Below are 27,581 nucleotides of genomic sequence, written 5' to 3' on the forward strand. Positions count from 1 at the left end.
GCCCCTGCTCTGGTCTCTTCCCGGCTCCACGAAACCTCCTAGCGGCGGGGGACTCTCCGGAACCGCCCGGGACGGCGGCGATGCAGTCGGGTGGTCGTCAGGCGGAAGCCCCGGGCCGCGGCCCGCGGGTGCTGGTGGTGGGCGGCGGCATCGCGGGGCTGGGGGCGGCGCAGAGGCTCTGCCGCCACCCGGCCTTCTCACACCTTCGGGTTCTGGAGGCCACGGCCCGCGCCGGTGGCCGCATCCGCTCGGAGCACAGCTTCGGTAACAGCCTTTCCCGGAACCCCTTCCCGGAGCCCAGCCGGTGCCTCTGGAGCCCTGCTCCTGGCTCGGCCTACGTCCAGGGTTAGGCGTCCTGGAACCCTTATCTGGCCCCTTGAGCGAATCCCCGCTCCGCCCCACATAATTACCGATGTTCACTGCTCCCCGAAACTCAGCTGCCCGCAGTGAGCGGGGTCCGCGGCTGCGGCGGAGGGGAACCCTTGACCACACAGTGGCCCTGGTTCTGACCGCCGCAGGGAGCCCCCACACCACCACCTCCAGCCTCCTTGCTCCTTGGTGCCTCCTCTGCCCCCAGGCCTGCCTCCAAGTATCCTTCCCAGGCACGCGCAGGCCAGCACCCCTCAGGGGGTGTTCCCCTAAGTCAGGTCTGACGGGCCCTGGCGCCAGAGCCTCTGGTCCTCTGGAATGATGTGGGCCTCTGGAAGGGCAGGGCTGAGTGTGGCAAGGGGAGGGACTCAGGGCAGGGAGCCTCAAGGTGGCCTCTCCTACCGCTCCCAGGTGGCGTGGTGGAGGTAGGTGCTCACTGGATCCATGGGCCCTCCCAGGGCAACCCCGTCTTCCAGCTGGCTGCCAAATACGGGCTGCTTGGGGAGAAGGCCCTGTCCGAGGAGAACCAGCTGATCGAGACCGGAGGTCACGTGGGCCTGCCATCTGTGTCTTACGCCAGCTCTGGGGTAAGTGTGAGCCTTGAGCTCGTGGCGGAGATGGCCAGTCTGTTCTACAGTCTCATAGACCAGACCAGGGAGTTCCTGCAGGCGGCTGAGACCACCCCACCCAGTGTCGGGGAGTACCTCAAGGAGAAGATCCGTCAGCACATGGCTGGCTGGACAGAGGATGAGGAGACCAAGAAGCTCAAACTGGCCATCCTGAAGAACTTGTTCAACGTGGAGTGCTGTGTGAGCGGTACCCACAGCATGGACCTGGTTGCCCTCGCGCCTTTCGGGGAGTACACTGTGCTGCCAGGGCTGGACTGCACCTTTCCTGAGTATGTGCCTGCCCCACCCACCCAGACAGACCCCTCTGTGCTTCCCCAGACCCCCTTCATGCTCCCTCGGGGGTCCCTACCTGTACCTCAGGCCAAGCTTTGGGAGGCAGGGGACGGGTGAGAGGGACAGGGGCTGTTTGTCTTCCTGTGTTAGGGAGATTGGTCATTTACTTCCATAGTTTTGACCACTTATGAAAAGAAAAGAATTCTTCTCAAGAAAAAGTGATTAAAAGAAGGAAATGCATCTTGTAATGCCTTGCTCCCTGCCAGGTTTAGGAGGCCTCCTGCCTGTAAGCACTGTTGGGGGTTGGACCTCAGAGATGGGCAGACAGGCCTGCTCTGTGTTGGGGTGGCTGTCCTCTCATGGGGCCCTCATGAGACCCTCCAGGACTGCCCTGCACAGGGAGGGTGCTGTGATGGGGAAGAGGCCCAGAATGGGAGCCCTGGGCCGGGTGAGGAGGGACCTGCTCGCCACGAAAACCTGGGGAGCTCTGCTCCTGTCATCCTCCCGTGAGGCCCCCTCCCTCCCTGCCCTCCTCCCTGGCTGAGCTGGGACCAGAGCCCCCTGCAGCTCCCTGATCTGGCGTGAGCTCGGAGGGCTTGTTGTAGAGCCTCGCCTCCAGGGACACCTCTGTTTCCCCCAGGGGCTACCAAGGACTCACAGACTGCATCATGGCCTCCTTGCCCAAGGACGTGATGGTTTTTGACAAACCCGTGATGACCATTCACTGGAATGGGTCCTTCCGGGAAGCTTCGGCTCCTGGGGAGACATTTCCCGTGCTGGTGGAATGTGAGGATGGAGACTGCTTCCCAGCCCATCACGTGGTCGTCACCGTGCCCTTAGGTAAAGCCCTCTGTTCTGGTCGGTTCCTCCAGTTCTCGTTCAGGTGCCCTGGCCTCTGGTTTTCTCCAGCCTCATTCACTCCGGGGCACTCGTTGGCTGCTGAGCTCATGTTTTCATTCTGAGTTTGGGATAGAGCTACTCTACTGTGCTTTGTAGCAATTGTTCGCTTTGAAAGAAGGTTTCACAGGAAGAGAGGTCACAGGTCAGCAGGTGTGCTGCTCCTTTGGGAGGTTGGGACGGCCTCTTGAGGCTCACCACACTGCTTTCAGGGGGCGGAAAGCCAGGTCTTACGTTTCGGTCCTGGTGGTGATCGAGGAAGGAGTTGTGAGCATAATCCTATTTAATTCCAGATCTGATGCTTTAGATCTAGCAGTGAAGGTGAAGGTGAAGTCGCTCAGTCGTGTCCGGGCTCCTCCGTCCATGGGATTCTCCAGGCAAGAATATTGGAGTGGATTGCCATTTCCTTCTCCAGGGGATTTTCCCAACCCAGGGATCGAACCCAGGTCTCCCGCATTGGAGGCAGATGCGTTAACCTCTGAGCCACCAGGGAAGATCTAGCAGTAGGAGCTGGCAATCTGGTAAAAGGTGGAGATAACTGAAAGCAAGTTTGTGCCGGGTTTATCTCACCTGCTTCTCTGGCAGCTTGGGAAATCTCTGCCCCACCCCCTATTTGATAAATGATAACACAGAGAAGTCACTTAACTGCCCAAGTTCACAAAGCTAACAGGTGCCAGCATGGCTGGAAGGTGAAGGGCAGGAGTCTCCCCTGCCCCGACCCCACCCATGGGCCGTGTCCGCGGATTCTCCTGCCCCCTAGGGGAGGGCTGGGTGTGGATTGGCTTGCTCAGGGCCGGCTCCTTCTCCCATGGTGGACTCTGCTGCGCGTTATTAGCACAGTGTTCTGCTGCTCCTCCGTTTCCAAACCAGCACAGACAGGTTGTCACAGTCTTTGTTCTTTTACACGGATGGCCTGGTTCACGCACAGTTGTGGTGTGGGCTCACTGAGCTGCTGCAGCCAGCAGGTGCATCATTACGGCTCACAGGGGGCCAGGCACCTGCCCAGTTTGTTCTTGATAGCTACACCATATTTTCTCATGTGTAGGTACCGTTAATTTGGAGAAGGAAATGGCAACCTGCTCCAGTGATCTTGCCTAGAGAATCCTGTGGACAGAGGGGCCCGGTGGGCTGCTGTCCATAGGATCGCATAGAATCAGACATGACTGAAACGACTTAGCATGCACGCCTGCGCTAGAGAAGGAAATGGCAACCCGCTCCAGTGTTCTTGCCTGGAGAGTCCCAGGGATGGAGGAGCCTGCTGGGCTGCCGTCTATGGGGTCGCACAGAGTTGGACACGACTGAAGCGACTTAGCAGCAGCAGCAGCAGCAGCAGCGGGAGCAGCAGGCGCCGCTAATGAATACTGACACAAAGTTACTTTTCACTGTTCTGTTGCACAGTGCTGTACGCGTGTGTGTTTGGATACATGTGTGTAGGACCAAGTCCAGTCCTGCAGGAACTGATGGGCTGAAGCTCTGCGGCGAGCGGGTGGCTGTGGGGAGACGGTCCCCTCTGCAGTGTTCACGGCCAAGCCTTGTTTCCTGTCACACTGTTGGTCTTTCTCCCGTGAACTGGCGAGGTTGGCTTGTGCTGTGAATGTTTCCTCTCCTTGTGGTGTGACTTCGGGCTAAACACTGATCACTTTTCCTGTGGCTTCTGGGTGAAGCCTGTGTGTTTCATTGTTCCTGCAAACTAACCCTGGGCAGCCCGAGAGGCAGCAGGCTCGGGCCTGTCCCGCAGAGCGGTCCGGGGCTGGGCCACCTGATCCCGCGTGGCAGGCGTTCTCGGGGCCTGCCTGTCCTTCCACTGAATGCTGGCTGTCGGGGCTCCGGCCTGCAGGGAGCCTGCGTGGCTCCCAGACGCCTTTCTCTGACCCTCTGACCTTTCTCTGACCCTCTGACGGGCTCAGGGCCATTCCTGTGGCTGTCAATTCCCATTAAGAGACTGACATGGAGTAAGGCGTCCAATTTTGAATTTCAGGTTTTTTTAAGAAGCATCTGGACACCTTCTTTGAGCCACCACTGCCCACTGAAAAGGTGGAAGCGATCAGGAAAATAGGCTTTGGGACGAACAATAAAATCTTCTTGGAGTTTGAGGAGCCCTTCTGGGACCCAGACTGCCAGCACATCCAGGTGGTGTGGGAGGACACGTCGCCCCTGGAGGACACCGCCCCCGAGCTGCAGGATGCCTGGTTCAAGAAGCTGATTGGCTTCTGGGTCCTGCCTCCCTTCCAGTATGTGTTCTTTCCAGGTTTCTCCGAGGAGGCCTGGGTGTGAGCTGTCTGGGGGGTCCGGCACTGTGTTGATTCTCCTCGAGGCGTTTCTGGAGGGTTTACACGAGGGGGGACACAAGGGGCACCCTAAAGTGGTGAGACAGACCCCCCGAGCCCACTCCCTGCAGGAGCAGACAGAGGCCCAGTGCGTGCAGCTCGTCAGCATCTCTCGGGACCTGCAATGTGCAGTAAATACTTGCAGTTGCTTTCCTCGTAAGAGACACACTTTGCTCACTTCTGAGACGTGTTTGCCGAGGACCCAGGGGTACTCACCCCAGCAGCCAAGCCAGGGTCCACATGGTCACCTGGTCCCCTCCGGCCCATCATGTGGGTTTTTTTTTTTTTTTTTTCCGTGCAGGGTTTTATAAAGAGGAGTAGAAGGGTCAGGACTTGATACAGAGTCCCCGACTGTGCTAGGGACAGCTGTCCCCACCAGCCTTTGACAGTGGAGTCAGCAGGAACCATCTTGGTGCCCTGAGAGCTCTGACCTTGCAGACCCCGTGTCGAGGGACCCCGGGGCTTTGAGCCCACACTGGTGCAGCCACTGGTCACGGCAGAGCCGGTCTGGGTGTGGCGGGCCTGGTCCAGCTCTGCTTCTCTCCAGCAGGGCCAGCCACGTGCTCTGTGGCTTTATCGCGGGGCTCGAGTCCGAGTTCATGGAGACACTGTCGGACGAGGACGTGCTCAGGTCTCTGACGCAGGTGCTCCGCAGGGTGACAGGTACTGACCACAGGGGCCACGCTGCTGCCTCCCACCCGAGCGGCTGGTCTGTGACAGGAACCAAACCTCCCCCAGAGAGGAACTGGGTTCGGCCCTGAGTCTCGGGACAGTCCTGCCCATGTCAGCTGGCACGAAGAGTTCTCCTCTCTGGGGGACTGAAATGGCTTTGCAAGCACTTCCCACTTCTCTTTCCTAAAAATCTGCCACCAAGATGGATATGAATGTCCACAATCAGAGCTTTACAGACGGGACGCCGAGGCTCAGGAAAGGCAGCAGTGTGTGTCGGGACGCTGCTTCAGGGACCTCCGGAGGGGAGCCCTGCGCTCACACCCCCTGGGCTTGGCTGCCCAGCAGTGGTCTCGCTTTTAACTGCTCGGTCTTTACGGTGGGAGGCTCCTTGTGGATGGGTGGGCGGGCTGCTGGCTAATGTGTGCGTCTCTTGGCCCAGGGAACCCCCAGCTCCCCGCACCCAGGAGTATGCTGAGGTCCTGCTGGCACAGCGCCCCGTACACCCGGGGCTCATACAGCTACGTGGCCGTGGGCAGCTCTGGGGACGACATGGACCGGCTGGCCCAGCCCCTCCCTTCAGACGGCAAGGGGGCACAGGTAGGAGGAAGCCGCCGGGCGAGGGCACCGGAGTCCCACGGAGGGCCTGGGGACAGGATAGGCCCTGCGAAGGCTGGGGCTGCCGCTGCAGTCAACGGGCTGGGACCCTGTGACTCAGAGTCCACTTTCTTTTTGAAACGTGTTATTTTAATCAGAATTATACATACCTGTAGCCTGAAGTGTCAGAGCATTCTATAGTGATGGCTAACAAAATAGAATAAAAACAAAATATAGCCTTCTGGTGGGGGGGCACACCGCTGACCCTTCCCAAGCTGCACTTCAGGCTGGTTCTGATTGCCAAATAACACATTAAGCTGCCGCCTTGTTAAAAGTGCTTTCTGGAATCGACGTTTAGTTGATTTACAGTGCTGTGTTAGTTTCGAGTGTCCAGCGAGGCGATTCAGCCATGTATGCGTATGTATGCGTTCTTTCTCAGGTTCTTTCTCATTATGGTTCTACTACTGTTTACAGAGGGGCTTCCCTGGTGGCTCAGTGGTAGAGAATCTGCCTGCAATGCAGGAGACACGGGCTCAGTCCCTGGGTCAGGAAGATCCCCTGGAGAAGGAAATAGCTACGAACTCCAGTATTCTTGCCTGGAGAATCCCATGGACAGAGGAGCCTGGTGGATTACAGTCCGTGGGGTCACAAAGAGTCAGACACGACTGAGTGACTGACACTTGCACTTTTTACAAAGCACTGAATGTGGAAAACTTTGAGGCCTATAAAGGTTGGCAGAGCCGTTGGGTTCCTGTCTGCTCCTGGCATCTCCCTGCCCTCCTGACTCACCTGCTGGTGAGCACGCCCCACAGGTGACGTTTCACTTGCAGGTTTCAGTGTGCATCTGCAAAAGATCGAGGTCATGTCTTAAAACGCGTAACTGCAGCACTGTTACCACCCTCAGAGTTCACACGTCATCCAGCATTCCCCCTTCAGTTGTCTGTGTGCCTCTCCCTCCCATGGCCACCTCACGCGGAGAGCTGACTCACTGGAAAAGACCCTGATGCTGGGAAGGATTGAGGGCAGGAGGAGAAGGGGGCGACAGAGGATGAGATGGTTGGAGGGCATCACAAGTAAACTCCAGGAGTTGGTGATGGACAGGGAGGCCTGGCGTGCTGTGGTTCATGGGGTCGCAGAGTCAGACACGACTGAGCGACTGAACTGACTCCCTCCCATGCCTCACAGCATGTGGGATCTTAGTTCCCAGACCAGGAATGGAACCCGGGCCCCCTGCACTGGAAGCACAGTCTTAACCACTCTGCCACCAGGGAATTCCTTCTAAGTGCGTTTTGCTAACGTTGCTTCTTGATGCTTCACTTTCAGGAATTGCTGATGGGATTCTGACCACAGCACATAAAGTTTTAGCTTTCTTCTGCCTCTGTGCGCCCAGCCCTCAGGCCTCTCCCCGCCCTCCCAGGCCCCTGTTGAAGTAGTTTGTTAAGAGGGCTGTCCGCACACACCTTGTTTGCTGTGGGCACTGTCCACACCTGAGCTTCGAGGCGCCTTCTTTTTCGTGGTGGAAGCAGCCACCTCCTTGGGCTGCTGAATTCTGAGGGTGGGCACCATGGGACAGCTGTTTCTGCCCATGATGTCCAGGGCCTCAGCTGGGGGTGACTCAGGGCTGGGCTGGGTCACGCGAGGCTGCTTCTCTCACACGTCTGCCTTGAGCACAGCTGGCACGTTGGCCGGAGCGCCTGCCTGAGGCCTCTCTGAGCGGCTTGGGCTTCCTCACAGTGTGGTGGCCTTGGCATGGTCACGCTGCCCTGTGGTTGCCTGGGGCGCTCGTGAGGGTCTTCTGTGAGGGCAGCTGCCTCGCTCCAGTGAAGCTGGAAGGAGAAGAGGTCCCGCACTCAGGGCCTCAGAGCCTAGCTGCACTGCCCTCCGGCGTGTATTCAGTCATCTGGGATTCTCCTGAACTATCTCATCATGGTTTTTTTTCTTCCCCTTTTTCCGGATTTCTAGTTCGATGGTGTACTTCTGAGCTGGCCCTAGAATTTTCTTATCTTTTCCCTGCTAATTTCCCTCTCTGGTGTTTTGCTCTGTGTTTTGGGCGATGTTCAGATTTTCTCCAGAGCCGCCTGACGGGTCTTCCACCCTGTGACTGTGCTTGGTTCCGGGTGTGCTGGCTCTGAGGGGTCCTCGCTGTTGCTGCTCCTTCCCGTGGCAGCGGCTGGGTGCCGGTCCTTGTTGCCCAACTGCATCAGGGTGCTGGGTTAAGGCAGCAGCAAAGCACCACATTTGCCATCACTTCTGCAGCCCAGGCAACAGGTGTGGGGCTGGTGGCCGAGGCCTGGCACCCAGCTGACCGCCCCCTTCTTTCCAGCTCCAGGTACTGTTCGCAGGGGAAGCCACACACCGGACGTTTTATTCCACCACACACGGGGCTCTGCTGTCTGGCTGGAGGGAGGCTGACCGGCTCATGACGCTGTGGGACCCCCAGGCCCAGTGGCCCGAGCCCAGGCTTTGAGCCTGGCTCTGCGCTCCCAGTACTAGGGTTGAGGAGGCTGGCCCTATCCTGTCCTGTGATGGATGAGGTTCAGGCGGGCTTGGGATGTTGTCACCGGGGGTCAGCTCCCTCATGTCTCAAGTTGCTGGATTCCGGTCAGGGCTGAGCTTGAGCTCAGTGCAGTCTTCCTGGAGGACGGAGACATGGGATGCTGCCGCCGCCGCCATTGATGGCACATAAAGTGTGTAAAACCGTCTGTGTCGAGTCATACTTATGCCTCCGAGCTGCAGCCTGGGCCGCTCTGTTCTCGTCTTGCCCCAGCCCTGGTCACTGCAGGGCTCTGTGCCCCCAGCACGTGGCCTGCCTCCCTCGGATACCCGGGACCCTGGGTGTGTTCCCGGGTCCCCGAGTTCTCATCGCAGTGGCAGCAGAGCTGGTAGGTGCCCCTGGTGTGAGTCCACAGGCCCTTCACCAGGTACTGGCTGCCCTGTGGGCCGGGTGAAGGTCAGCAAGTGGGAGACGGGAGTTCACAGGGCACGGGGCACCCTGTTCTGATCTGCGGGCTCAGGGTTTTCTGGAGGAAGTGAACAGTGAGGCCTGAAGGGTACAGAGGAACAGGGTGCCCTGGGAAGTGTTGGCATAAATGTGGGGAGCCCTTGGGGGGCCTGGTGCTGTGCTCAGCTGCCCCCATCTCATTTCACTGCCTCCTTGAAGTGTCCCAGGGAAGCGGCTGCATGGCCCCCATCTCACAGCCAAGGAAAGGTCAGAGGCCTCAGGTGGGGTTGGCAATGGCCAGTCTCACAGCTGCCACGGCAGAGTGTGGGCATCTTTCCAGGACTGTCCCCGGAGGCAGTACAGCTGAAGGCTGGCCTGCAGAGGGAAGCAGGGAGCTGCAGAGGCTGGGACTCCACACAGCAGGCATGGGGCCCCCTGGCCTGGTGCCCACCTCGAGGTCAGTGGCTCCTGATCCTCCTCGGACCTCGGGCTGCATGGTGTGTCCTGCTTCGCGTGTGGGCCCTGGAGGAGTGTGTGCATGCCTAAAGAATTGCCACCGGCTCCTTTCCAGCTCCAAGTGGCCAGACTGTCAGCCGTGGTGCTGGCCATGCCCTCAGCCCAGCACCTTCTCATCACCTTCTCATCTTAGGTCAAATCGCCCTCCGGGGATCTCTGCCCACAAAGGTCTGTCTGTGTATCCGCTCCCTTGTGTCCCTGGAGTTGCTTTGCTTGGGGCACCTGCCAGTAAGACAGCTGAAGAGAAATCTGGGATTTGGCAGGATTTTATTTTGGTTCTTTGGTCCTAGGGCTGTGGAAGGGCAGCGTCTGTCAGGCACACAGCTCTCTGTTGTTGTCTCAGGTTTTTTGAGTCCGTGTGCAGGACTGAGGCTGTCTGGGTGCAGAGGGCAGCTCAGTGAGGAAGATCTGGGAGCTTGTGCAGGGGGCCCAGGTGGTCTCACTCTGCCACGGGAGGGCCTGTCTCAGCCCTAGGAACAGCTTGCCCTGAGTATTAGGCTTAGGGCCATCAAGATGACAGTAATGGTATCTTTGAGCTGAGAATCTGAGCATATTTGGAGTTTTAGGAGCTTGTTTAAAAAATTCCATTAGCTTCATACTCTTACAACAAAGTGCAGTGAGCAGTAGCCCAGGCTTCTGATTTAAAGTTAAAATCTGGGGACTTCCCTGTGGCCTAGTGGTTAAGATTCTGGGTTTTCACTGCCATGGTCTGGGTTCAATCCCTGGTTACGAAATAGCTCCTGCAAGCCCTGCGGCACAGCGGAAAAAAGAAAGAAAGAAAAAAAGTTAAAATCCGACTGTACTTACACTGAGTATTGCTGCAATAAAGAATTTCAGGCTTATTGCATTCAGGATTTAATTTAGCAGAACTGCAGCGTTTGCAAAGAGTTTGTACATTAAACCCAGAGTACTTGAAAAAGAGGATCTTATACTTGTCAGTTAAATTTAAAATATCTGAAAAAATATAACCAAGTTTGTAAAAAGGACCAAATTGACAGCGGACTACTAAATTTTGTCACTCAGAATATGGTTAAGGAAGAACCAGGATTTTTTAATTTAATGAAGACTGGACCCCTGAGAACTCCCGGAACTGCGCGGGTGCGGCCCTGGCTCGTAGCCCTCCCTGAAGCCCGCCCGAGGGACCCAGCCCGGCCCCCAGCCGCGTCCCCTGCTCCGTCCCTGGTCCCTAGCCCCGTCCCCACCCCCGGTCCCCGGCCCAGCCCCAGCACTGGCCGCTAAGCGCCTCCTGCGGGCCGAGGCAGCGTCGTGCGCATGCGCGGGCCGCGCCGGCCGCGTGGAGCCCCGGAACCTTTGTGCGGGGTCGCACGGGCCCGGCGGACAGGTCCGTGGGTGGAGCGGTCCGTAGTGCTGCGCGGAGCCTGGGACGCGGACCCATGAGGCTGTCTCCGCGGAGTCTCTGCGCCGCCGTGCGGGCGGCCTGGCGGGAGAGCTTCCCTCTGGAAGGTCGCGACGTGGCGCGCTGGTTTCCGGGCCACATGGCCAAGGGTGAGGCGCGGCGGGGCGCGCTGCTTCCCCGGCTCCTCGCGGGTCCACCGCGGGGCGGGCTCGTGAGCTGACCCCGGCAGGCCCTGTTCCTCGGCTCGAAGCCCGTGTGCCCACCTGCTTGGAAAAGGACACAATTTCCTGGACGTTATTTGGGGACGGAATGAGGCAGGGCTAGGAAAGCACTTTCCAGGTTGAAGTCGGCTGTTTAATTACCTGAGCACCTTGAGGCGTAGATCGAGCTGGCGGTCTCTCGCCTGCACCCTCTGAGGTTCTTACTTTTCTCAGAGTTTGGCTCCGAGAGCGCCTGCAGACCCAGCGCCGCCCGGTGTGAGGGTGGCGGCCCTCGGCCCGCGCCGCCCCTCCATCAGTGGGACGGGGCGACCGCGGGCGAGAAGCAGGCGGTGGAGGCGAGATGTTTGAAAAGAAAGAAAATGAAGTCGCTCAGTCCTGTCCGACTCTTTGAAACTCTATGCACTGGAGCCCGCCAGGCTCCTCTGTCCATGAAATTCTCCAGATGAGAATGGAGGGGGTTGCCATTCCCTTCTCCAGGGGATCTTCCCGACCCAGGGATCGAACCTGGGTCTCCCGCATTGCGGGCAGACTTTACTGTCTGAACCGCAAGGGATCCAGCCACAAGGAATGTTTGTGGGTGTGCCCGAAAGACTGGGCTTGGCTGAGTGAGGGGACGCTGAGGGGCAGTGTTTCTGTATAGCCGTTTCACTTTAATGTACCGGAGAAACTGAACACAACGTCGTAAAGCAACTAACTGTGCTTCAGTATTACTTTATTAAAAGCTCGGAACCCGTCCTCCCCTGAGGCGTCCCTCTTCTGTTTTCCAGGGCTGAAGAAGATGCAGAGCAGCCTGAAGCTGGTGGACTGCATCATCGAGGTCCATGACGCCCGGATATCCTTCAGTGGTGGTGAAGTGGTCTCTTAGAATAAGCAGTACCTATTTGGTCTTTGTCCTGGTTCTGGCACAGAGCTCCTGAAAGTCTTGGAGTTTCCATCGTGAGGGGTGTGATAAGGTGTCTCTTGTTAATGAGGTGGTTTTGGAAAAGACCTTGGTCCCTTACAGGGGAGCTGCTTGCTGGGGGCGCCAGCCTTGCTATGGGAGGGTTAGAGCTTTCAGTCCCACCCCTGCCCCCCCCCCCCCCCCCCCCCCCCCCCCCCCCCCCCCGCCTTAGGCCCTGGAGGTTGAGTTCACTCACCAAAGGCCAGCGTTTCACTCTGTCCGCCTGTGTAATGAAGCTGCTAGAAAACCCCAGACTATTGGGGGGTGGGGTGGGGAGAGCTTCCTGGTTGCTGAGAGGGTGGAGATGCAGGCAGAGGCACCCGCAGAGGGGGAGGCTCCACGTCTTTTCCCAGCCTTCGCCCTGGACATGTCTTCCATCTGGCTGCTCCAGAGTTGTGTCCTTTTTGTTGTTTAGTCATTAAGTTGTGTCCGACTCTTTGTGACCTCATGGATGGTAGCCCGCCAGGCTTCTGTCCATGGGATTTTCCAGGCAAGAACACTGGAGTGGCTTTCATTTCCTTCTCCAAGGGATCTTCCCCACCTAGAGACTGAACCTGTGTGTCCTGCACACATCTCCTACATTGCAGGCCGATTTTTTTTTTTTTTTTTTTTTACCTCTGAGCCCCTAGGGAAGCCAGATTATAAGTCTAATCCAATAAATAAAATGTTTCTCTCAATTTCTTGAGCCACTGTCCAGACTAGTTTTGCTAGAACCCAGGGAAGGGTCTTGGGAACCCCTGATTCAGGCCTGTTGGTCAGAAGTGACAGGTGACAACCTGGACTTGGAGTTGCTATTTTTTTTAAATTATTTTTTATTGAAGGATAATTGCTTTACAGAATTTTGCTGTTTTCTGTCAGACCTCAACTGCAGTTGCTCTTTGACGTGAGGGGCGGTGGCATTCCTGAGCCCAGACCATGGGGTCTGATGCCATCTCCGGGTTCATGGAGTCAGAGTTGTGCTGAACAGAAGGACCCCAGCTGGTGGTGAGAACTTCTTGGTGAGGGGAGCCCTCCCCCAACCCCACTGGGATTGGGTGCGGAGCTGTAGTGCAGGGGAGACCTTCCAGAGTCAGGCAGTGCACACGACTGGAGAAGTGTTCCTGGCTGTTACCTTGTTCCCATCTGCCTTCTCTGGTCCCTGCTCTGGTCCAGTCAGCACCTCAGTGACCAACAGGGTCACCTGTCCTAGTTCAGTTCAGTCACTCCATCGTGTCCGACTCTTTGCGACCCCAAATTACTGACATTTAAAGCAGTGGTTCTCAATCCTTGTTACATATTAGAATTCCCCCGGGAGGCTCTTGAAAATACTAATATCTAGGCCACTTTCCTGGAGAAGGCAGTGGCACCCCACTCCAGTACTCTTGCCTGGAAAATCCCAGGGACATCGGAGCCTGGTGGGCTGCCATCTATGGGGTCGCACAGTTGGACACAACTGAAGCGACTTAGCAGCAGCAGCAGCAGGCCACTTTCCAGGCCAGTGAGTCAGGATCCCTGGTGCGGGGCCCAGAAGCTCCCTCTGACACAGGGTAGCTCGTTCGTCTCAGGTTTCCGCCTGGCACACCCGTGCCTTCCAACTCACTGCAGCAGTAGCAGGCTCCAGGTGGGATATGACACCTCCATTAGAAAGTAGCTGCCAACCAGGCTTCCTTCCTGTACTAAAGGATGCACCAGAAGAGGGAATGATCTCCCTCAGTAATGAGCGTGCTTTGCACACCCTGTTTTTGCTGTATTTACCTGAGCTGTGTTTAGAGGCTCTCTAGAAGACACAGGTGTTGGTTTGAAAGTCATCACCATCTGTACTTGGAATTTCTGAGAAAACTCTCCAGTTTCTCTACCGTAGGTTAAATGTTTCAGTTCGTACAATATCTCATGCCAGTCAGAAGGGTGTGGTGGCGGTTGCATGTCTGATTTCTGGACGAGGAAGCCTGCGGTTGCTGCCCGTGTGCTAAGGGGGGCCGCCTCCGCCCCGCCCTCCTCTGCTCGCTGGGTGTCCTGACTTCTCCAGGACGGCCCTTGAGGGAGCTCAGGCTTGGTTAACCTCTGAGGGCAGAGCGCTGCTTATGGAGAAAGTAAGTTGTTGTTTTTGTTGTCCCTGTGTGGTGTGGTGGGGACACAGCGGCTTAACTGGGGGCCTGGAACCTGGGCATGCTGAGGCTTCGGGACTCCTGGGGACAGGCACCAGGGAAGGGCTGAGCACCCCCAACATGCAGACACAGACCTCCCCTCCTGATGTGCTGGTGTCACAGTGAGCGCCGGGGGCCCCTGGCGGAGATAGGAAGGGGCTGCCCCTGGCGTTGAGGAGGTGGGCTCGCTGGAGGTCTCCATGCAGATGCCCAGGGGTGGCGGCGGTGGCATGAGATACATTGATTAGGACTCGTGGGAGGCACTTGTCCTGAGTGACCAGATCTTTTGGCAGCTAAACAATGGTCTAGTCACAAAACCTTCCGTTGAGCTCTGTTTGTTTTTGCCGCCATCATTCCTGTTTGAGGAACCACGAGAGGGCGCTGCCCTGCCTCTTGTCCGCAGGAGGCGCTGGGGGGCCTGCAGAGGCTCGGTGGCCCTCAGGCGGTGAGTGCAGGACTTGGGGTCGGCTCGGTCTCGTGGATGGGCTGGCTGGAGCGCGCCTGCTTCCAGACAGGCTTCTGCACTGTCCTTTCCTTCCGAGGGTGTCCTGTTGTAGGCGGTCCAGTCTGCATAACAAGACAAGGGAAAGTATGTCAATTGGTGGTCAAATTGATGGAATCTTGCCTTAATTTTGCCACATCCCACTGTCGGGCCGAAACCCTCTGTTTCAGGAAACCCTTGGGCTTAAGCCTCACTTGCTCGTCCTCAACAAAATGGACCTGGCAGATCTGAAGGAGCAGCAGGTACGGCTCAAATCTGACCGGATCTCTGGTCTGGTCTGCCCAGGCCTGCGTGCTTTAGCAAACTAGCCTTAGACTAACCTGTCATTCAGGTGACCAAAGAGTTTGTATCCTTCAGCGGGGGTCCAGCCATGGGCGAGGGGAGGAGCCGCGCTCCCACAGAGTGGCTGCAGGGCCCTCGAGGCTGTGAGCACGCGGCATGTGGCTGCAGCTGTGGTACGGATGCCTGTCTCTTGTTTAACTTTCACTCACTCGCGTTTCAGTTGCCTCCTGGGGCGAGTGGCCATCACCCTGCTCTCCGACCCAGAGGCCTCTTGGTGCAGCAGCGTTGGCTCCCTGTGTCCTCCCAGACCTCTGGTCTGAGCTCTGGGCTGCCTGCTGCCCCCTGAGTGATCTGGAAGGTGTGAGACCCAAAGCAACTGGGGGTGTCCCCGAGCCCTGCTGGATGGGGACACAGTGTCCAGGGGTGATGTCTCCTATTGTCCCTGAGTAAGAGAAACAGAGAGAGTAGGTGTCAGAATCTTGAAATCGAGCCAGCTTTTGTGTGTGTGTAGCTTTTCCTTTTGCAGCAGCAGGAACGCGTTCTGGTTTCTTAGTTGGCTGTGGTACACTGAGTTCTTTAAACTCCACCCCCGTGTCTGCCTATGCAGGTTGGGAGGGGGAGTCCCATGCAGATTTGTACGCAGCCTGCAATGTGACTTCACGAAGTCTTTGTGGGCCTGACCTTCATCTGCATCATCATAGCAAACAATAAATCAGCAAAACTAACTGAATCAATGAATGGCTTTTTTATTCCTTTAAGTAAATCAGTAGCTGATCAAACAATGTAGTTCAGTTCAGTCGCTCAATCGTATCTGACTCTGCGACCCCATGGACTGCAGCACGCCAGGCCTCCCTGCCCATCACCAACTCCCGGAGCTTACTCAAACTCATGCCCATTGAGTTGGTGATGCCATCCAACCATCTCATCCTCTGCTGTCCCCTTCTCCTCCTACCTTCAATCTTCCCCAGCATCAGGGTCTTTTCCAATGAGTCAGTGCTTCGAATCAGGTGGACAAAGTGTTGGAGCTTCAGCTTCAGCATCAGTCCTTCCAGTGAATATTCAGGACTGCTCTCCTTTAGGATGGCCTGGTTGGATCTCCTTGCAGTCCAAGGGGTTCTCAAACAGTGCAGTACTGGTTGTAAAAATAAGAGTCATACGGTGATTTCGCTTCACATTTAGGCCAGTAAGTTCATGTTAGTGTCAGTTTACTTTGGGGCTTTTAAAGTATTCCACGTATTCTGTAGCTGGGTTCAAACCTTAGTGTAAGTGGGGCTTGTTTTGTGGAAGCTGGTTGGGAGGCGGGGAGCGATGATGTGACTGAGTGGAGACCAGCGCCAAGCGTCTCCGGGGCTGCAGGTGGTTTCGGATGACCTGGTGTGGCCCCGTCCTGTGTCCTCCCACAGAGCCCGCGGCAGGGGCGCCCCGGGGCTGGCCTGCCGTCCCCTGACGTGCCCTCAGGCCGCCTGCCCCGGTGGCCCAGCCTCCGTTCGAGTCCCCAGCCCTTGAGCAGATCCTCAGACTCTAGCTTATGACGCCGCCCATGTCTTCCTTTGGTGTTTGAATTGGAAACGTCTTGTCTCTTTTAGAAAATTATACGACACTTAGAAAGAGAAGGCATAAAACATGTTGTTTTTACCAACTGTGTGAAGGATGAAAATGTCAAGCAGGTGGGTGTCTTCTGTTTTGTGCTCTGAGGCTTCTGCTTAAAATGTTAAAGAAACACCACAGATTACTGTGCTTCTGCAGGAAGCAGAGTGTTGTTGGGTTTGGGGCACAGTCACCTCCTGGGCCGGGCAGACTGGGGGTGGGAACAGCAGGGTCGGGCCGAGAGATGCCTCTAGTCCCAAGTGGAGGCCATGGACGGTCTGTGTCTGTTTTCCTGGTCAAGTTGGAGAATTCTGCGGCTGTCATGCGTCTTTGGAAGGCGTGGCAGTGCCCGCTGTTCCCCTCGGGCTCTCCTCTTTCCTGCGGAAGGACAGGGCAGGGCCCCGGCCACCCCCACCGCTCCGCAGAGCACAGCCTGCGTCTGACGTGTGTGGAACCACGCCGGCCGGTGGTGGGATGCCGGTGGGAGTGCCGCCTCCGGGGGCCGAGGGCATCCGGGCTCCCCCCGGAAGGTGCCTGGTGGTTGTTGGTTGCAGGTCATCCCGACGGTCACGGAGCTGGTTGGGAGCAGCTACCGCTATCACCGAGGAGAGGTTGGTGGGCCAGGACCGGCCGAGGGCCTGCCCCTTCTGCTGGGAAACCCGGGCCCACTGCTGAGCCCAGCCTGGGGACCCCCCTCGGGTCTCGGCAGGTGGGGTGGGGCGGCCCCAGGTGGGCACGCTGGTGCCCCGGGGGTATGGGGGTGCGGGGCTGGGTGGTGCCCACCCCCTGCCCTTGCGTTTCCAGCACGTGGAGTACTGCATCATGGTGATCGGGGTCCCCAACGTGGGCAAGTCCTCGCTTATCAACTCCCTGCGGAGGCAGCACCTCAGGAAAGGTACTTCTGCAGTTGGGGGGGCAGGCACTGGTTCTCGTGCTGGGACGACCCTCCAGAGCCTGAGACCCCAGCTCACTGAGGGGGCTGTTGGCACCAGGAGGCCCAGCTGACAGCTTGGTGTACAGTCAGCTGGTGAGACAGTCATTCCCTAATACATTTTATACTTCATCCGCTTTCTGTCTTTAAATGTTTAATATGTGCAGTTTCTAAACGTGGGCGATTTTGTCCTCCCGTTACTCTGTCTCTTTGTCCCGCTTGCTCAGGGCGTGTGGGAAACGTGGGTGAGACGTCAGGCCGGGACCCGGAGAGGGCTCTCCGGGCCTGTGTCTCATGCCTGCTGGCGTTTGACGCCAAGTCCGTGTTGACTCGTGTTCTGCATGAGTGTGTCCTTTGGGAACCTCCCTGAGACAGACCTGTGCCGGACCGTCACCTCAGGCTGTTTCTGCTGCCAGCTGGAGCACGGTTACAGTCAGCTGTTGCTTACTTTCCTGTAATTGTGGCTTTAAAGACATCATTGGTGTTAGTACATTAAGTGCTGTGCAAGCCTCACACTGTCAGCCTCCAGACGCAAGTGGGCCTGCCCTCCGGAGCCCCGGAGCCTCTGGTGTGCGTTCTGTCGTGTGAATTGGGTCCTCGGGCGCCTCATCCTGGCTCACAGGGTCTGCGCCGCGCGGGGCCCGCTTCACGGAGCCCGAGTCCCCAGGGTCCACCCGCGCTGCCGCGTGCGCCATGATCTCCCTCCTTCTGAGGCTGATAACACTCCTTTGTGTGGACGAAGCACGTTTTGTTTACCTGTCCGCGCGCTGATGGATGCGAGTGTTGCTCCAGCACAGGGGGAGGGTCTGCCTGGGACACGCCCTGAGCTGGGACCGCAGCGGCCAGTGTCAGGAGCCGCCCCCACGGGTGGGCCATTGTGGGCGGTCCTGGGGCGGTGCCGGCCTTGCAGGGAGGAAGGCGATGCCAACAGGCAGCCCTGGCCAGCTGTCACGGCCGTGCCTCAGCGGGTCGTGGCGCCTGGGAGGCGGTCCTCTCCCTGCAGAGCCCTCGCTGGGCCCCGCTAGGCTCCCATGTGCATCGCTGCTCATCCAGCGTATCTGCCTGGGCGCTTGACAGACTGACGTCTCCCTTTCATCCTGCAGGAAAAGCCACCAGGGTGGGCGGCGAGCCTGGGATCACCAGAGCTGTGATGTCCAGGATTCAGGTAGGGCCTTGTCCTCATACCATACCTGGGCCAGGGCTCAGGTGTCTTCCATCCCAGGGGCATGCAGGGTCAGGGCAGAGCCTGTCCTCCTGGGGCAAGGTGGCTGCTGGGTTCCTGCCCTTATTCCTTCTCCACGTCACTCAGCAGTGGCATCCTGTGGGGATGCTGAGAGCTTGGTGGCAGTGACTCTGGGGGGCAGGTTCCAGGGTCTTCTCTAGCCTCAGGCAGAAGGCCAGCTGACCACGCTCTGCCCCCAGGTGTGTGAGCGGCCGCTGATGTTTCTGCTCGACACCCCTGGGGTGCTGGCTCCTCGGATTCCAAGCGTGGAGACGGGCCTGAAACTGGCCCTGTGCGGTGAGCCCGACCCCCACCACCCACAGCAGGCTCCCAGGCCCCCAGGCTCCCAGGCTGGGTGGCCTGTGCTTGGCCTGGCTGCTCACAGCTGACACCCCTGGCACCCTCAGCCCGTCGGGCATCCTGGCCCACCCTGGAGGGGGCGCCCTCCTCCCCCTTGACTGCGGGGGTGGGGAGGGCAGGGCGCGAGCTGAAGCCCTCCCCCTCCGCCGCCTGTTCCCAGGAACCGTGCTGGACCACCTCGTGGGCGAGGAGACCCTGGCTGACTTCCTTCTCTACACCCTCAACAGGCACCAGCTCTTGGGGTGAGTGCAGGGGGCAGGCCCTCTCCCCCGGCCTCACTAAGCATAACTGAAAACCAGCACCGTGAGGTGCCGTGGACAGTCTGTGGTCATTAATGTACAGTCTGACAGGTTGTGACATGTGGGTGCACCTGTGAAGCCGTTCAGTTCAGTCGCTCAGTCGTGTCCGACTCTTCTCGACCCCATGAACCGCAGCACGCCAGGCCTCCCTGTCCATCACCCACTGCCGGAGTCCACCCAGACTCACGTCCATCGAGTCAGTGATGCCATCCAACCATCTCATCCTCTGTCGTCCCCTTCTCCTCCCACCTTCAATCTTTCCCAGCATCAGGGTCTTTTCAAATGAGCCAGTTCTTCGAATCAGGTGGACAAAGTATTGGAGCTTCAGCTTCAGTGTCAGTCCTTGCAATGAACATTCAGGACTGATCTCCTTTAGGATGGACTGGTTGGATCTCCTTGCAGTCCAAGGGACTCTCAAGAGTCTTCTCCAACATCACAGTTCAAAAGCATCAGTTCTTTGGTGCTCAGCTTTCTTTATAGTCCAGCTCACATCCATACATGACCACTGGAAAAACCACAGCCTTGACTAGATGGACCTTTGTTGGCAAAGTCATGTGACGCCGTTACACGTCCAGGAAACCCCGTTTCTTGTGCTGCCATGTGGCCCTCTCCCTGCCCACCTGCTTCCTGCACCTTCTGGAGCCTCACAGGGGGAGCCCTGTGTGCAGCCTCCCTGCTGGCAGTGCCCGCCTGGCCGGGCGTTCATCCCTGGGTTCATCCGTGTTCTCACACTGGGCAGTGCAGGCGGTCGCTGTGCAGAGGTCCAGTCGGTTTGCCCTCACCAGTGAGGATGGTGAGAGTGCCTGTGTCCTGCAGGCCCCCAGAGATGTCCCTGAGGACCCTGAGGACGTCAGGTCAGGCATTTGGTTTTCCCCACAGAACCAGCTTCTGGTCCCCACTTTCTGACCTCTGGTTTTTGTTCTGGTGGTTGCTGTCCGGTCCGCGTTCCTCCCTTGTTTCCGCGTTGCTGACTGTCTTCCTGTTACTGCTGTGGGCAGGAGGTGGGCTCGCCCCTCACCGCCGGTCCTGCTCACGTCTCCAGCCTCCGTGTCGTGGGGAGGTCGTGGTGTTCTGGTGACTTGAGGACGTGACCTCCTGTATCCTGGACAGGATAGTCTCTGCTCTGAAATCTCCCTCGTGTGTCCCTGTCCCCTGTCTCTTTACTTTGAGCTGGCGTGTCTTTACATTTAAAATGTTTATTGCTGCATGTAGTTGGCCCTTGCTTTTCACCCGTCTGGCCGTTTCTGCTTTTAGTTTAGGTGTTTAGGCCACTCATGTCTGACTGGTCACTGACGTTAGGGTTACATCTTCAATCTTGCCTTTGTCACAGCTGTTCTGTGCACCTTTTCTTTTCTCTCTCTTTGACCTTTTCTAGATCAGTCAGATGCCTTCTCTTTAGCTCGCTTGGCTGCACCGCGTCTCAGTTGCAGCTTGCAGGATCTTTAGTCACAGCACACGGACTCTTGCGGGATCTGGTCCCTGCTCAGGGACTGACCCCGGCCCCCTGCGCTGGGAGCGCGGCGCCTCAGCCCCTGGACCACCAGGGAAGTCCCTCAGGCGCTTTTCACGATTCCCTTTTGTCAGCTTGTTACCCAGAACCTGGGCGGAGGTGGCTCTGGGGTTCGCAGGGCATCGCAGTGGCCTGAGTGCCGTGAGGCCCGGGCCTCTCCCGTCTGCGGAGCTCGCCTCTGGGCAGAGTTGTGACACGTGTTGCTCTCTGCGGCAGACATGCTGCTGTGCTTTCTTGAAACATGGATGTAAAGTGAAGACTCGCCCCGTCTGCTCTGGGCCCCGCCCTGTGGGGCCGTCTCCCTGCCCAGGATTCCCTGTGACGCCAGTGGCCGTGCAGCTGCTGTTGGAGGATGTGTTCATTTCACCTTCTGTTTTGAAGGGAGTTTGCCCTGTGGGCAGAGTTCTCGGTGGACGGACTGTCCGCAGAGGAGCGGTTTCTGATGAGAGTCTGCCCTCTGTTCCTCTGTTCCGTACGTACGACGCTCTGGCTGCTGTGACGGTTTCTCCTCGTCAAGCGTTCGGGCAGTTTATGACACTGCGCGCCGGCACGGTTTCCTTGTTTCTTGTGCTTGTCCCCAGCCCTTGGCTCTCACCCCCAGACTGTGCAGCCTGCGTCACGCACGTGTGGGTGACCCCGGCCACTGTCCTCGTCCACGCAGGGCTGTCACCAGGCTCTGACGGTGGGTGCAGGGCTCCATCCCCCGCTCTGGCTCCAGGAGCGCTGGCTCAGCGCCGCTGGGTCCCCAGCTCCCTCGCCCTCTCCCCTGCAGAGTTCGAGCTGCTCTAATTCCCTCAGCGTGTGTTTCATAGTGTTTTCTTCCAGATGTTAGATTCGGATTATTTCTTTTTATTGTCTTCTGTGTGGGTTCTTTGCTTTGTAACCACAGGGAATGCAGTTCTAATAACTGATTCAGGGTCTCTGTGGATTCCAGTGTCTGGGGCGGTTCCAGCTGACCGGTTTTCTCCCCCGACGGGTCTGTTTTCCCGCTGCGTGTGCCTGGCAGCTCTTGCCCCTGACCTTCGGGTGGCAGGTGTCTTGGTATTCCTGCCCTGGGACTGTCATCGGGAACACTCCGGTCCTTTTGCTTAGGGTCTGCAGGGAGACCCCCTCGAACGGTCAGCTGTCCTGGCAGCTGTACCCAGGGTCCCGGTGTGGGGCTGGGTCTCGGGGCAGCTGCCTGTGGCCACGTGGAAGGTGGGTGTCGGTGAGGTCCTCAGCTCTGCAAGGAGGTCACTGGCACCCACGAAGGGGTCACTGGAGAGCCGGTGACTGCCGCCCTCCCACAGGTATGTGCAGCACTACGGCCTGGGTGAGGCCTGTGACGACATCGCCAGCGTGCTGAAGCGGGTGGCCGTGAAGCTGAGGAAGACCCAGAAGGTGAAGGTGCTGACAGGCACGGGTGAGATGGGCAGCCCCGGGGCTGGGCGGGGGTTGGGCCCAGGGCAGTCGGGGGAGGGGTGTCTGCCTTGGCTGCAGGGGAGGGGCCGGGCCTGCAGGGTGGGCCACACCTCCTCTGGAAGCTCCAGGCCATGATGCCCTCACTCTTGTGAATTCGGGTGTTTTTCCCGAATGTGCTGTGCAGACGCCTACCTGCGTGGGCCTGAGGGGGTTGGACTGGGCCCCACGTGCGGCTCCCTCCTCACCTGAGCCTCCTGCCTTCCCAGGGAACGTGAACGTCATCCAGCCCGACTACCCTGCAGCCGCCCGAGACTTCCTGCGGGCCTTCCGCAGCGGGCTGCTGGGCCCCGTGATGCTGGACCGAGACTTTCTGCAGGGCCGCTCTGCAGAGGAGCCGTGAGCTGGTCTGGCGGGAGGGCCTGGCCCCTGCCCTCAGCTCTGCAGCTGGGGTTGGATTCCCAGAGTCCCCACGCTGCTCACCGCACTGGGTCTCTGTTCCAGGAAGGAGGCCGAGTCGTCCTGCCCCACAGCTGGCCCCTGGTCCCAGCAGACAGGCCTGGGTGTGAGCGTCAGGGCGGTGGGCATCCCGTGTGCCAGGCCCGGGGTGGGGGGACACTCTCTGGTGTTCAGTGTCTCTCAGCTCCTTTCCTAAGGAGAAGCTGGCATTTTCTCAGGAGTTGAAACCATCATCTGTAATTTTAAAATTTTAAATTAAAAGGCCTATCTCTGAGCACAGCTTGGCTGGGCCCATCAGGGAGAACTGAGCCGCCAAGGAGCTGCCCCGCTGGGACCTCCTGTTTAAGACTTTCAAACGGCCACGTTGCCTCTGCGGCCCTGGCTCGGGCTCGGCCACCTCGCTCTGGTCTTGCGGAGCCCGGAGCTCAGTCTGGGAGGATGAGGGTATCTGGGCGCCGTACCCAAGAAAGCTGGCAGTGTGGACACAAGAGGCTCCGGGGTTGGCCCTCTCACTGTGCAGCCCCGCGGGCCCCTTGCCAAGAAAAACAACACGAACGCTCAGCACCCAGGGCTCGTGTGTCAGGTTCCTGAGTGTCCTGGTCCTGCAATAAGGAGCGGTCTGGTTGGCAGCAGAGTTTATTTCACCACTGAAGCGTGCACACACACACACACACAGGAGGTCCTGAGGAGCCGTGGCAGAATCCAGCGGCCCCGTCCCCTTGGTGCCCAGGGCCGCTCTGCTCACAGCCCGGCTTGTGCACAAGCCAGGGCGGTCAGTGGAGACCCCAGGCCTTCCTGCCGCCTCCGAGCACCTTCCAGCTAATGAGTCGGCGCCCAGCGTCGCTGGGCTCACACCTGAGGGGCAGGAAGGCCACCACCACAGCCTGCACATTCTGGAAGCGGGCGGGGAGGGAAGGGCGGTGGGCCTGGGCGCTGCATTTGGTTACAGCTCCGGCTCTTCTGTGGCCAGTGGTGTTGCGACCTTCCCGGGCACTCCGCCAGGGCCCCTCTTCCTGTAGGCGGCCCTCTAGGTCCTGCTGCGCCCCCCCGCCCAGCACACTCACCAGTTCGCCTGAGGCTGCCCACCCTGAGCGCCGCCTGCTTCCTGCCGGAACCCTGCCCCGTGGGGTGGGAAGCATTCAGGGATGTGTGGCTGCAGACGCCAAGGTCTCCTGAAGCCGGGTTGTTGAGTGGAGTCACCTGACAGGAGCGGTGTTGCCGGCACGAGCGGTGTGCTGGCGCTGCACGCCGCAGAGGCGCGCGAGGGTCTGGACCAGCCATAGTCCGTGTCCTCGTGGGCATCTGAGGCTGAGCACAGCTCGGCCAGGCCCGTCAGGGAGGGCTGAGTCGCCAAGGAGCTGCCCTGATGGGACCTCCTGTTTAAGACTTTCAGATGTTACTTCTGAGGCCCTGGCTTGGGCTTGGCCACCTCCCGCTGGTCTTGTGGAGCCCGGAGCTCAGTCTGGGAGGATGGAGGGCATCTGGCAGTGTGGACACAGGAGGCTCCAGGGAGCTGTGTCCTGCAGTTTGGCGCCTGGGCCTTTGGACAGAAATGCTTGGTCCAGGCCCCGTGGATAATTTGAGACCCTGACTGCAACCAGAGCCGAGGGCCAGCTGGGAATGCAGAGTCGGCAGGGCTCCTGGAGATGCTGGTCTGGACACGAATCTGTCAGCTAAGTCCACAGGCCTTGCGGCGCGGGGCAGGCAAGGGCGGGTTCTGGAGGCAGAGTCCGGCCGACCAGGAGCCGGGCCGCAGCTGTCCTGCAGGGTCCTGGGGCTCCTCCAGCCAGAGGGCGCGCCGGCGAGCCTGGGCCCAGGCTGGCTCACGCCCGTGGGGCAGGTCAGCAGCTGGAGGGAAAAGCACCTGAGAGGCAGGGCTGCCTCACTCTGGGCGTCGGGAGCCAGGGGCAAACCTTGAGTCTTCGGGGGCTGCTCTGGGCTGTGTCCCCCGGTTCCCCCAGCAGTGGGCCTCGCAGCATCTGCCCAGAGAGGGCTGCGGCCCTGGGTCCACAGGCAGGGCAAGGCTCCGGTCAGGCCCTGGGTGAGGGTGTTCTGGGAGTGTCCAGAGAGCATGGGGCCATGCTGGGCTCACAGATCCACAGACGCACCCCCCTTCTTGCTGGATGGGTGACCAGCGCTTTTCCTCGAGTCCTTCAGTCCCTGGGGCTGCCTCTGTGGGGGGCGGGGGGCACCATGTCCTCTGGGCTGTGGCAGAACCAGCCCAGCCTGAGGGCCCGCCTCCCTGCCAGGTGGTCAGCACCGTCCTCAGCACTCAAGTGTCCAGGGTGGGCTCAGAGGAGCTGGGGTGGCCTGAATAGCCTGTGGAGTGGTAGGCGCCCGGCCAGCGTGGACCAGTGCGGGAACCGCAGGACCCCTGCCGTTCTGGCTTGGGGGGACTAACCCCAGCAGGAGGCAGGGTATCCTGGGGCTGCTGGGCCGCTGGCCCCCTGGGAGGATGTGAGATGGGGAGGGGCTCCGACGGGAGGTGTCACAGCTTCAGGCCGAGGGGCCAGAGCTGCCCACACTGCTCTAGGCTCCTGGCTGTGGGCAGGGGAGGGGAGGGGCGATCGGGCCGCGGGGCCTGGGAGGAGGGCACAGGCTGGGGGCGGCTCTGGCCCTGATGCGCCCGGCCCAGCCTAGGGCCGCAGCAGCCGCAGGGCGCCCAGGGCCCCGCCCAGCAGTGGGCAGAGGTGCCTGTGGCCTGTGGGCCCCGTGCCTGAGGTCCACGCCCAGTAGCTGTAGACGCCTCTCCCCGTTCCGTTGCTGCCGGGCGCTCCGTCCTCTGCATCCTCCGGGCCAAGCTCCGCCGGCCCCGCGGCCCTCCTCCAGCTCGAGCCCGCAGCCAGGCCTGCGGCTGCCCCCGCCGCGGCCCCCGCCGCCGCCCCCGCGGCCACGCGCATTGAGGAGCCGGCGTAGCGGGGCGCTGGCCTCACACGCACCCTCGCGGCGCCGCGCCCGCCACGGGCGCTGCCACGGGCCCCACCGCGGCCACCCTTGGCTGCACTGCCGTCGCAGAGGAAGGTGGCCGCTAGCAGCAGAGCCCAGCACACGGCGGCCGCCCAATTCATGTTCCTGGAGCAGAACCTGCAGGACGGAGAAGGAGATCTCAGCTTCCGTGAGGACGGGGCACTCAGGAGCTGGGAACAGAGGACTTGGGGAGGTAGGGAGGTGCTCGGGGCCCGGGCACAGGGAGCTCAGCGGTCAGGGGCGGGCTGGGCATTGGGTGGTACACGGGGCCTCGCCTGCTGGAGGAGTGGGGAGTGGGCTGGGGCGGGCTGGGGGCAGGCCTGCCTGAGGATTAGGGCCTGGGGCCTTGGGCGGGGATGGGGGTCTTGTTCAGTAGCCGGGAAGGGGCTGGTGGGGGTGAGGGTTCTGCAGTGGGGTTATTCTGTGTGGAGCGTGGAGTGTGGGCAGAGGAAGGGGCTTGCGAGCCCCCTGCGGTTGAGGGCGCTCAGGCCTGCGGAGGGGGCTCCATGTGTGGGCCGCTCCAGGGCTTGCAGGCCCACCGGCCACCGTGGGGTGAGGCTGCGTCTCCAGGTCCGAGGGCCCAAAGGAAGCGGGTGAGGGTCTGGAAGAGGGGCCAGCAGGGAGCCTCGGTCGCTTTCCCAGGCCCCTCCCCGGGCTCCGGGGCCGCAGCCCCACCCCGGGCAGGGTCCAGCCTGGCGCCCCCTCCCGCGCGCTCCGCCTCGCGCTCCGCCCCTCCCGCTACCGCCTGGCTCGCAGCTGGGCCGGGGACCAGAGGCGACCCCTGGGCGGCGGCTCCACCCGCCTCCCGGCCCCAGACGCGCCCCCCCACCGCCCGGTCTTACCAGCCGCGGGCCTCGGGCAGAACCGCGGCGGCTCCGAGGACCGCGGCCCGAGCGGAAGGGGGGCTGTGGCGGAGACCTGGCCGGCGCTGCCGAGCGGAGCGGGGATGTGCGTGCGGCCTCCGCCCTTGGCGTGGGGCGGGCAGACGCGGAGGCTCATCCCCGGGACGGGAGGGAGGGGACAGGGGCGGGCCTTCGCAGGCGCAGCCCCCCTCTGCCCAGCACCCCCCCACTCGCCGCCCGGTCCTCCATCCCTTGCGCACCCCAACCCTGACTGGTCCCCCGATACCAGTCAGCCCCACGGTCTTCAGCACCTCGCACCCCCAGCTCCACCGCATCCGTCCTCACCCCAACTTCGCACACTCCGTCCCCTCACCCCCCCACCCTCCGGCCTGACCCCAAGCCCTATCTCCCTCACATCCTCTCCAGTTCCTCTTTCCCTCCATTTCCCGGGGGTGTGTCCACACGGGCCCCTGACCGCAGGGCCCAGAGAGGAGAGGATGGCTCTCCAGGGCGTCCCAGACCCAGAGCAGCACCAGCCCTAGCAGGCCCCCTTCCAGGCCTGGGAAAGGGGAGCCGGGACCCCTCTTCCCACCTCCAGGGCTGCCGCTCAGGTTCCTCCAGGGCCCTGCAGGCGGCCCCACCATCTGTAACCCGACTGCTCCAGCTAGCGGGCCTCCAGGTCCCCGCTGGATTGGACCCCTGGGCCTGGCTCTGTCTTGCTTTCCAAGGTTTGTCTGTCCTCGAGTCTCCTCCCGGCCCCCTCCCAACCCCAGACTCTAGGCCTCGCCTGAGCCGCTCCCCCTGGGGACACCGGCTCTCACGGTGTCAGGAGTGCACGGTGCCGCAGAGGCCTCTGTGACACCGTCTCTCTCCGCATCTGTTCGATCCTGTGGTCCCTGAAGGCTCAGCGCCGCCGCGTCGTCCCACGCTGTCCTGGGCCAGGGGCCTCGCCTGAGGCACCTGCTGGCCCTGGGCCTCGGGCTGCTGTGGCTATGCGGGATGGGAGAGGCGGGGCTCGTCCAAGGCTTGCATCCTCTGGTGGACTCCCTGGTCCCACGCACAGAACAGCCCCAGTGAGTTGCTCACCTCCAGGAAACAAGGGCACTTCTCTGAGGAGATCAGGATGCCGCGTGGGGCCTGCGGGGAGGTCACCACTGTGGCCTCTCAGCACCGTTCCCCTGCTCCAGTGTGTCCCCTGGGAGCCCACCTTCTCTTATTTTTGCCCATGGGGTCTGACTGTGACTGCCCCCTCCCTGGCCCTGGGAGGGGATGTGGCACGCCTTCCTGGCCGCACGGACCTGCTTCCCAGGGCAGGGCCGGGCCTGGGCCCTCTCCTGGGGCACTGAGAGTCGGGAACAGTCTC

At 60.2% G+C, this 27,581-nt stretch overlaps 3 protein-coding genes across 24 annotated transcripts; 2 read left to right on the top strand and 1 right to left on the bottom strand.

Moving 5' to 3' along the window:
• PAOX (polyamine oxidase) lies at positions 1–8,463 on the top strand. Of its 10 annotated transcripts, none has more exons than XM_086379094.1 (7): positions 1–264; positions 781–1,267; positions 1,912–2,111; positions 4,147–4,399; positions 5,043–5,158; positions 5,607–5,764; positions 8,085–8,463. In XM_086379094.1, exons 1-7 carry the CDS (start codon positions 81–83, stop codon positions 8,226–8,228), a joined length of 1,542 nt encoding a protein of 513 aa, XP_086235220.1. In that variant the 5' UTR covers positions 1–80; the 3' UTR covers positions 8,229–8,463. The 10 variants fall into 10 exon arrangements, with proteins under 10 accessions (XP_086235220.1, XP_086235219.1, XP_086235221.1 ...); XM_086379093.1 differs by having other exon boundaries at positions 5,046–5,158; positions 6,236–8,463; XM_086379095.1 differs by having other exon boundaries at positions 5,046–5,158.
• MTG1 (mitochondrial ribosome associated GTPase 1) lies at positions 8,459–22,683 on the top strand. 12 transcript variants are annotated; one of them, XR_015155807.1, is made up of 12 exons: positions 8,459–8,643; positions 9,043–9,159; positions 11,564–11,628; positions 14,499–14,603; positions 16,230–16,310; positions 16,785–16,841; positions 17,035–17,125; positions 18,265–18,326; positions 18,584–18,680; positions 18,904–18,985; positions 19,094–21,954; positions 22,220–22,683. XR_015155807.1 is itself a non-coding variant. In XM_086379109.1 (12 exons), the coding sequence occupies exons 1-12, from the start codon at positions 8,481–8,483 to the stop codon at positions 22,351–22,353; spliced, it is 1,167 nt and encodes a 388-aa protein (XP_086235235.1). In that variant the 5' UTR covers positions 8,459–8,480; the 3' UTR covers positions 22,354–22,683. The 12 variants fall into 12 exon arrangements, 9 of the variants coding, with proteins under 9 accessions (XP_086235235.1, XP_086235241.1, XP_086235236.1 ...); XM_086379109.1 differs by having other exon boundaries at positions 21,842–21,954; XM_086379115.1 differs by lacking the exon at positions 14,499–14,603 and having other exon boundaries at positions 8,460–8,643; positions 11,564–11,644; positions 21,842–21,954.
• Positions 14,133–26,665, bottom strand: SPRN (shadow of prion protein). Of its 2 annotated transcripts, XR_015155814.1 has the most exons (3): positions 26,219–26,665; positions 23,474–25,493; positions 14,133–14,426 (listed from the first exon to the last, which is right to left on the bottom strand). XR_015155814.1 is itself a non-coding variant. In XM_086379124.1 (2 exons), the coding sequence occupies exons 1-2, from the start codon at positions 26,551–26,553 to the stop codon at positions 25,046–25,048; spliced, it is 783 nt and encodes a 260-aa protein (XP_086235250.1). In that variant the 5' UTR covers positions 26,554–26,665; the 3' UTR covers positions 23,030–25,045. The 2 variants fall into 2 exon arrangements, 1 of the variants encoding a protein (XP_086235250.1); XM_086379124.1 differs by lacking the exon at positions 14,133–14,426 and having other exon boundaries at positions 23,030–25,493.
• Positions 26,666–27,581: the final 916 nt, after the last annotated feature.

The sequence above is a fragment of the Bos grunniens genome, chromosome 26 (genome assembly GCF_055505025.1).
Source record: "Bos grunniens cultivar Pamir isolate PY7600 chromosome 26, Bosgru_T2T1.0, whole genome shotgun sequence".
In the NCBI taxonomy this organism is placed as follows: domain Eukaryota; kingdom Metazoa; phylum Chordata; class Mammalia; order Artiodactyla; family Bovidae; genus Bos; species Bos grunniens.